Consider the following 9,097-nt stretch of genomic DNA (forward strand, 5'->3'; position numbering starts at 1 on the left):
ATTTTATATTTAAAAAATGCACTTTTGGTGATGGATATATAATAAAAGAGGTTAGTGTAAATAGTGATTTCTCAGATAGTTATGTGATATATAAATTTTGATTTGCCTTTGATTTGATAGAAGATCTATCTCGAGTGCCCAAGCTCCGCATAGACCTTTATGATATGCCTTAGTGTGGGCTACCTATTCGAAACTTCAAATTGATAATCAATTAGTTTCTCCATTATTAGACTTGCTCCCGAATTGTCTAGAGTAATGATTTGAAGTAATAGAATAGCACATACGAATAAGTTAATTATGTCAACGTTTGATTTCATGGTTGACTGCCATAGCATACATTCGATGAAGACTTAAACATGGATTAGACTTGATCATGAACTTAGCGAGTCACAAGTCATACCTCCAAATTGACGGGCTTGGTCGAGGAAATAGAGGCCTACCCAATGATCGAGTCTAATATTGATCGAGTTGGTCATAGGCTCTATTTTAATATAAAATATTAAAATTTATTGTACAAAAAGACAAAATAGTAAGGCAAGGAAGATTCAACGCACTGGAACTCCATAATAGAGTGCAACTTTCTTTAGTTGATTGACCAAAACCATGAACCAAGACATAAAACCTTATGCAACATTAAAATCAGTCCTTTTGGCGCCCCCACATTCGGGTGCCAATATCTCCCCCTTTTTCGGACTTCCTACTAGCAACCCAAAAGTAAAAGAGAGAGAGAGAGAGAGAGAGAGAGAAAGAAAAAAAGTGCAAAAGAAAATTTAAGAAGAAAGGGACAAGCGACTCCAATACATTACACACAAGCACAACAAGCTTATTAGCTCCTGTGGTTGGTCAAAGGGTGTCAGTGACGCGGCGGTCAAACGTTCTCGGTGGACGGCGGGAGGAGGGGCTGAGTGAGGGACGGCGCCTTGATGTGGGCCGGTGGGCGGCTGTTGCCGTGCTCCGGGGCGGACTGGATCGCGGCCTTCTCCAACGCGAACTTGCGCTCCTCGTTCTTCCCCCACAGGACCAAGTAGAGCCCGGCTATGATCAGGACCGCTCCTATGATCCTGCGCAACCCAGAAAAAGAAAAAAATAATCTTTCAGGTCCTGTTTTCCGATTCTGACAAAGAAAAGGCGAATAAAAAAAAAAATCTTCTCAAACTTGGAACCCGTGATAAATTATTAGGGCATGGTCAAGTCCCGCAAAGATCGTCGCGGGACATTGATTCTCTGTGCTATGTTGTCCCTTATTCGACCGGAATCGACTGAGGTGCAGTTACATGACGTGCTCGACAATACCTTTGATTTGGATGAATGAGGATGATCATGTCGGGCCTGGCTAGTGACAATTGATGATGGTGGAAGCATTGAGAAGGGCGGTGCCTAGAATGGAGGTACCCCTTGGGGATGGAGTGGACAAAAGTGAGGTAAATTGGTGGAGCCCAAGAAGGCCGTCGTTAAGTTCACTCGAGTCAATCACCGTGTATGACGTACTCCATGCTCGAGGAAACACCCGAAAGTTTCTCTCGACTTGGTCGTTCTGGCGGCGGCCGCGGCCGGCTTGATCGCCGGTTCTAATTATGTGAATCTAGGTTTTTTTAAGAGACTCGATGGATTAATTTACATGTGGGGCGTGCACGTAAAATCCCCTCTGGTTTCTATTAGTTCAGGTGGATCGATCGAGCGGTGCATGTGTTTTTCCGAGAGTCGGGAGCGCATCACGTACCCGCCCAAGTAGAACTGCTCGCCGAGAGCAAAGGAGGCCATGATCGCGACAACGAGGGTCTGGACGGGCTGGTACACGGCCACAAACACCGGGCCGCCTCTGTCGATGCACCATATCTGCACGGCGAACGCAATCCCGGACGCCACCACTCCCTGCGCATACGTTCGCACGACAAAAAGCACGCATGTTACAGATCATCATCATCATCATGTCCAGAAATGGAATACTTTTTCATCTGATTAGCTTCTTTTCGTTAATCTAATCGAAGGCCCTTTACTCAGCTTGTGAGATCTTTATGTTCTTGCCCCCACCACCACCACCTCCCCGCATTATCATTAGGTCCCAACGAGGAAAGAAAAGGAAAGGAAAGGCAACAAAGGCGGGCTTGAAAGGAGGAATGAAAGAGCTTTTGCTTTAGCCTTCTTCAACCGAAAAAGATGACAACACTGACGATTCGAATATCTCACCGCGTAGAAGATGCTGAAGACCTCGGCCCCGGTGTGGACGAGCCAGGCGCTGGAGTTCCGCTCGATGAAAGCTGAGATGACGAGGAACTGGAGGAGGCCGAAGAAGCAGGTGTAGGACGTGACGGAGAGGCGGGCCGGGTACTTCTTCAGCACCGGCGCCTGAAGCACCAGCCACCCGGACCACGACAGGCAGTGCCCGATCAGGTACACGCACCCCAGCGTCCAGTTCTTGCCCGCCGCGTCCCCGAGCGCCAAGGTCGTCTGCCACGTCGGGCTCGCCACGTGCAGCGGCGGCTTCGGGTTGTATATGACGGGGCCTTTGTACAGCGTGATCACCGAGGCCCCGATGACGCAGAACGCCGTCCCGAGGATCTTTGCGATGCCGTCCTTCCGGTCCAACCGCACTTTCTCTATCCTGAAAATCACATGACATCGAGATTTCAGGAGCCGCAACTAACTGAGTATATGCACACGATTAATGTCGGGAAACGTGTTTGTGACAAGCATAGTTAAATAATGACATGCGTTTGATGTTGTAAGCTCGAGCTTGCCTGAGTACGGCGGCCATGAGAAAAGTAATGGCCGGGACCGAGTTCTGAATGGCGGATGCGAATGTCGGCGAAGTGTTGTCAAGTCCCAGCAAGTAGAATCCTTGGTTCGCCGTGATCCTGCCGATATCACGTACATCAAAACCTTATTATTATCACCTTTACAAGCACTTGCCAAGATGCATGCAAGACCTAAGATGCTGAACGAATCAACTCGCCGGTATCATCTAACTAAATCATACCCAACGAGCGCTAGAAGAAAGAACTGAACCAGGAAGTTCAAGGTGATCGCCGGCCTCTCTTTCCTGGACCAAAAGAAAAAGGAGAGAAAGAAAAGGAAATATGTCATTATCCATAACATGGTCGCCAGACAGCATTAAGCGACGTCGAGCAGCCGGGGTGGGGCGACTTACTTCTCGAGGAAGTAGGCGAAGGGAGCGAGCAAGAGGAAGGCGATGACGTTGCGGTAGACAATGAAGACGATCTTGCTGATGCCCATGTTGAGCGCGGCCCTGGAGACCACGTGGAACCCGGCGTAGCCGAACTGCAGGGCCAGCATGGCCAGGTGCAGCTGGACCCGCTCCGGCATCGAGCACCAGGTCCTCCTAGCCGATCCGGCGCCGGGGTCGGCCATGATTCGACGACGGGGAAACAGAAAGAAAGAGAGAGAGAGAAGGCTAAAATCCCAAAGAAGCAGAAGCAGCAGGAGGAAGGAAGGGAAGGGGAAAGGGTTGATGGAGTGGGAAGGCTAAGGTTGGAGGGATATAAATATTGGAGAGGAGGAGGAGGAGGAGAGGGAGATGGATTGATGAGTGTTGCGTACTGTAAGTAAGAGATGAAGAGTGTAGGAGGAGAAGAGGGAGTTACTACAGACCCTCCAGGTGGGCCCCAGTAGAGGAGAGGTTGTGTCAACTGTGGGATGGGCCCCCCTTTCAAAATGTTTTTGGTTGTCTCCCACATTCTCTGCCTTTCTCCAAGCTGACATGACAACCCCCAATCGCACTTCACGTTAAAAATCAAAAGGTTTTCTCACTTGGCCCCTTGCCATTTATTTCTAGGGTCAATATGACGAAAACTTGAATTTATATATTTATAATAAATTTAATTTAAATTAAGTTTTTTAACATCAAAAATTTCAAATTGATATATTCACAACAAATTTTATCCATTGGTTTTCGTTAAATTTTTAATCAAATTGTTTAGTTGAATGACACATAACAATTAATAGGTATGTCAATTTAGAGTTTTACCATCTCGTTTGTCACAAATATACCAATTTATAATTTTTCATGATATTAATCTAATTTACCGAAATTAATAAAGGTTATTGCACGCATGCCGATTGCATATTTTTAGTGGAATCCGGAGCTTTTCACGGGATTAACTCTTATTTATAAACGGTATCATAAATAAAATCAATCTTAATTGCAAGAAAAAGAAGTTATGTTGAATATTTATCCAAAAACTAATTGATATGGGTCTTGTTTAATAAGTATTAGATCAACATTAAGGAGTCAATTGAATTTTTTTATCAATCCTATTGTACTCCTATTTTAATTTTCATTTTTAAATTTTTGCCATGTCTTCTTATAAAATGTGAGAGTCAAAATCCACATTTAAAACGGTATCATCCTTATTAAGGTGGGGATAATCCCCACCTCCTCTTGCCCATATGAAAATTATGGCCCCAGTTGTTAGGAGTTAATTGAATTTAATGGCACCTTCATCGGGCTTTGAGATATAAAAAAAATATGTTGTGAGAAAAAAAGCTTGTGTTTTGGCAGCATGCTCTTAATGATGATAATGGAGGTGTGAGTGAAGCCGCCATCGATGGATAGGGCGCGCACGAGGGGGATGTGGGGAACCCCCACGCCCCTATGTCCCATGCCCTTTGCATCCTCTATATATATCTATTCATGTTTGTATGTATGTGTATGATTACAATACTTATACTTTATTCTATAAATGTATGGCGGATTTTTCTTGTCCACATAATTTCATCATTTTGTCTCAATAATCGTACTTAAAAAGGAAAAAAATATATATTCTTCAATATCAATAGTGGCCTTAAGATAGCGCATTCGTGGTATACTTTAGGCCACTAAACTTGTATTTGCGGTAGATCCAAACCCATGGTAATTTTTAAATCGACGTGAGCTCCAGTGTAAACTTTACGCGATTCACTAAAACACCATTAATTTGATGTACCAACGTAGGAAAAAAAGCTCGCGGGAGGATAGTGAGCATCCCTGATTAGCTTCATACGTTGCATATTGTTATTATCTCGCAGCGATTCAAGTGCTGAATTTGAGTTCATTTTATAGATGTTGATGTAAATTTTCTTTTCCAAATGTGAATTCAAACTCAGGGTACATTTATTTGGGAGAAAATTCCGTGGAAAATGAATACTTTTCGGAAAATCATTTTTCGGAAAAATGATTAATTTTCCTTTATTTTGTGATATATGACCAAAAACGTTTTCTAATATCTGGATCTCATTTGGAAATTGAATTCAATCTCAAGCAATAAAAATTGATTTTTTAATGTATTTTTTTTTTCTCTTTCCTTCTTCCTCTTATGCTGATTGTCGAACCAACCTTGTTGGCCTTGGGTGAGGTGGAGCTCGACTCTCGCGAAATCTCAGTGAGCTCAACCTTTCTAGAGGCTAGCAAGGCTTAAGCACACCTGAGGTTGGCATGCGTTGGCCTGCGCTTTTGGCCAGTGTCCCAGGCCTAGTGACTTGTGAATGAGGAAGAAGAAAAAGAAAAAGAAAAGAAAAAGGAAAAAGATTTTTAAATGCAATTATTTAAATAAAAATTCAAAAATTAAAAATGATTAATTCTAGAAAATGTTTCACCTTCTTTGATTTAGGAATTAATTTTCTTAATTTTGTGCATGAATATTTTTTGTGATAGGGAAATGTTTTTGATTGACTAATCATTTTTAGTAAGCCAAATGGATGAACGTTCTAAAAACTAATTTTGGGAAAACATTTTCCCTCATACAGATGCACCCTTAAGATGAATTCTAACTGCATTCTCCTGACTCTTGATGGCATTCGACAGCTCAAGATAGCTCATCGAGGGATTCTTATCGGAGTGAGGAAGGGAGGGAGGGCAAGTGCCAGCATGGCAAAGAAGGATTGACGGCATCGATGTTAGCCGATGCGGCACGCGGTTATTATAATGGAGGAATAGTAATTTGGTTTTCCCAACCATGCATTTCTGTTTGACGATGTGGTTATGAGAGTTTTAGAAAGAGAGAATGCAATATCAATAAACAAGGGAAAAAGGGAGGAGGGATATTTTCATTTTAATTTAAAAAAAAGCCTTTTTCCCATTTTCCTTTCGAAATTATAGGGTCCACGGCATATTCATCTAATAAAAGACAACAAACTACTTAATTGCCGATCCCGCTTTTCTAATGGTGGAGATTACAAAAAGAGGGGGCGAGCACGAGCAATATCTTTATATTTAGCTAGCTTTTTCTAAGAAAATCCCCAAACATAGATTAGGGGGGGCGATGCTCGCTTTACGGAATTTCTTTAATCAACCCAAATGGACATTAGGCTCATCATAATGGCATGCCAATCCTCTTTCATATGCAAAAGGTTAACGCTAATCAAACATACTTAAATATCCCACTGAGGTTTCTCGAAAGGGGGTTCGGGTCCTGATGGGCGCTCCTCCGCTTTAAGGGACACGCTGCCCCCCCCTCCATTGAGACCATCATCATTCTAAAATTCAAGAAAATAGAATTCAAAAAGAAGGAAGCTTTCCTTTCGCCTTTTTTCCTTTTAGAAATACGTGAGAAGATTATACACCCCAAGTGGGCTTTGCATCTGACAGCAGATGCTGGATGTGCTAGAAAATGAGTGAGTGCGTCAGGACGAGACTGACCCGGCCTGCGTGGACCGGTCGGAGGCTGCCCTGACCAGCACAGTTGGGGGAACTCGATTGCGGGTTTCGTGCACTCGAGCTTTCGTGTTCCTTCCTTCGTCTGGTTGCACATAAGTACACAGGGGGTCTCTCGCCTGACAGCTACGACGGATCTCGTGGCGCACGAGAGAATCTTGGAGAGCAGCCCGGTGTCGCTCCGGTCGAGGCCCTGTCTGAAAACATTGCGATAAAGCAAGGAGAGAAGAGAGGAAAAAGTGAAAGTTTCTCTGAAGGATTCCTTTGACCCATCGATTAGAACTTGTACGATTTCCCTCGTAATAAACTTGGGATGAAATCTTCTGCAGCTCGACCCGTTTCATTTGAGCTAAGCTCCGGTGATGATCATTAGGGAATGACGCGTGTTAATTGTATATCACGTAGACTTTTCCTACCGATACATGTGGGATTTTTAGACATACTCCCCCTCGTATAACACCGATTTCCTTGTCACGGTTGGCCCATAGGGCACAACTCCGATGAGAAGGCTATCTACATCCCTTACTGCGCACGGATTTACCCAAATGGTTTCGTTTGTAACTACCCGATTAGAGGTGGGCCTAGTGGGTGCCGTCGCCCTCCGGTCGTTCGGTATTCTGTGCAATTTTAATCAATTGTGCATGATCTTCTCGAAATTTCTTGCAAATTGCTTTGATCTTTGACTGTATGCTTTGATAAATTGTTTTACAATTGCCCCCCTCCGATCTATTTTACGGGAGTCAAACATGATCCCCTTCCCTCTTGGAAAGAGGAATACTCAAATCGACGATCAATTGTGAAGATTTCGTTACTTATGCATCACCCGGTTTCATTCCAATGCATATAGGGCTTTGGGCGTCATGAATACGGAGGTACAACTGCTTTGTTGCATCAAATCTAGTCACTCGTCTTCACATCTACACTAGACGAAATTAAGGAGGGAGAGCGAATGTGAGGATTATGAAATATTTCCATCGTATTGATCAAGAAGTTTTGATGTCTGTTGTTGCATCAATGCTGCCTCGTTAATCCCAATTTTGTAAGTTAGCATATTCAACTCCTGTTTACACTTCTTTTTAAATTAACATCTGTTGTTCTTTAGACAATTGTGGTTATTCATGAAACTCTATTTTCGATAATGCTAAAAGCATCAATATATTATAAAATTAACTCATAAAGTGATATAGGACTTTATTGTTGGATATTAGATATAATTCACTTATTTCGACACTCATTTTATAAGCTGACATATCTCTGTCTATATCAATTTTTATATATTATGACATGTTTGAGAGAGCACATTGAGGCGGTTGTTGAGCTCTCTTGTCCTCATATTGAGGCCACCAAAGGGCGTCGAAGCACTTAAAACTGATCTCAGGAATTCGGTAATCTCAGATCGAGCTCGATCAAATCCATGGTCGAGCACCTCAGACGGCCTGAAACCGAGGTCGCGGAGGTGTGGGATCGAAGCTGAAAGCGGCGAGAAGTAGGGATGGGCTATGAGGCAACCTTCGGAGATTGAGATGAGTAGGAGGCGAGAACAGAGAAACAAGGGGAGATGCTACAGGATCGAATCTAGTTTCGCAAATTCTATCGCGCATTCCAACGATGCTCTGTTTTACAAGACGTTTCATCCCGACCCACTTATACAACGACTGTCCTTATAGTTTATGGTGGCACGACCACGTAACATGTTGCCCTACCAGCACGTGTCGTGTTGACGTTGCTGAAGCGGTCCGGACTCGTACAACTGGCTGGTCTATCTTTCCCACGCAACGTACAATAATACATACTACCAAATCATGCAGAATACGCGAATGCTCCCTGCTACCTGTATTTTGTCATGAGAGCGAAACAGTCGCTGTTCCATGCCATGCCCATCTGATGGCATGCACGAGAAAGGAGCTTGCCATCGGCAATTTTCAACTTGGCGATCATTGCGTCTTTCACCGAATAATAATGTCCTCGTACTCTTTGACGATCGATTGAATTCCTACCATGACCAACCGATCAAGCCCCACCGATTGCGTGAGTTGACCCAACTCAGTCGCTCTCGGCGGAGCATGATTAGGCTGATTAACGTTCGGTAAAGCCTCCTCTTGATTGAGGGTACCATCTCGTTATTGAGCTTCTCTTTCCTCACGCCTCCCACGAGATGCTCAACCCTTTTGAGACATCGTCGAGACCCCGCGGGCTTCGGGTTGTTGTTTGTCTTTTTTTTTTTTTTTTTTTTTTTCCTTCAATGATCGTGAATCAGCGCGCGCTGTTTCCAGGAATCGAGTGCTTGGGTTAAGTCGCCTTCATTGTTCGGGATCAATTAGACAACACATGGAAAGACAAAACTAAAGGGTTTTTTGGGAGGGATTATGGTCCAAGATTCTTATGATGATTCATGAAGACCGAGTGGGAAAGGGTCTAAATGGAGGCTTGGAGGAGCACTGAGAATGG

General features: G+C 43.7%; 1 protein-coding gene across 1 annotated transcript; it reads right to left on the reverse strand.

The window, feature by feature from the left end:
- Window positions 1-554: 554 nt before the first annotated feature.
- On the reverse strand, window positions 555-3,494 carry LOC104448797 (protein WALLS ARE THIN 1). The gene is made up of 6 exons (XM_010062705.3): window positions 3,149-3,494; window positions 2,978-3,040; window positions 2,739-2,855; window positions 2,188-2,602; window positions 1,721-1,872; window positions 555-1,061 (listed from the first exon to the last, which is right to left on the reverse strand). The coding sequence occupies exons 1-6, from the start codon at window positions 3,367-3,369 to the stop codon at window positions 869-871; spliced, it is 1,161 nt and encodes a 386-aa protein (XP_010061007.1). The 5' UTR covers window positions 3,370-3,494; the 3' UTR covers window positions 555-868.
- Window positions 3,495-9,097: the final 5,603 nt, after the last annotated feature.

This window comes from Eucalyptus grandis, chromosome 6, assembly GCF_016545825.1.
Source record: "Eucalyptus grandis isolate ANBG69807.140 chromosome 6, ASM1654582v1, whole genome shotgun sequence".
NCBI lineage: Eukaryota > Viridiplantae > Streptophyta > Magnoliopsida > Myrtales > Myrtaceae > Eucalyptus > Eucalyptus grandis.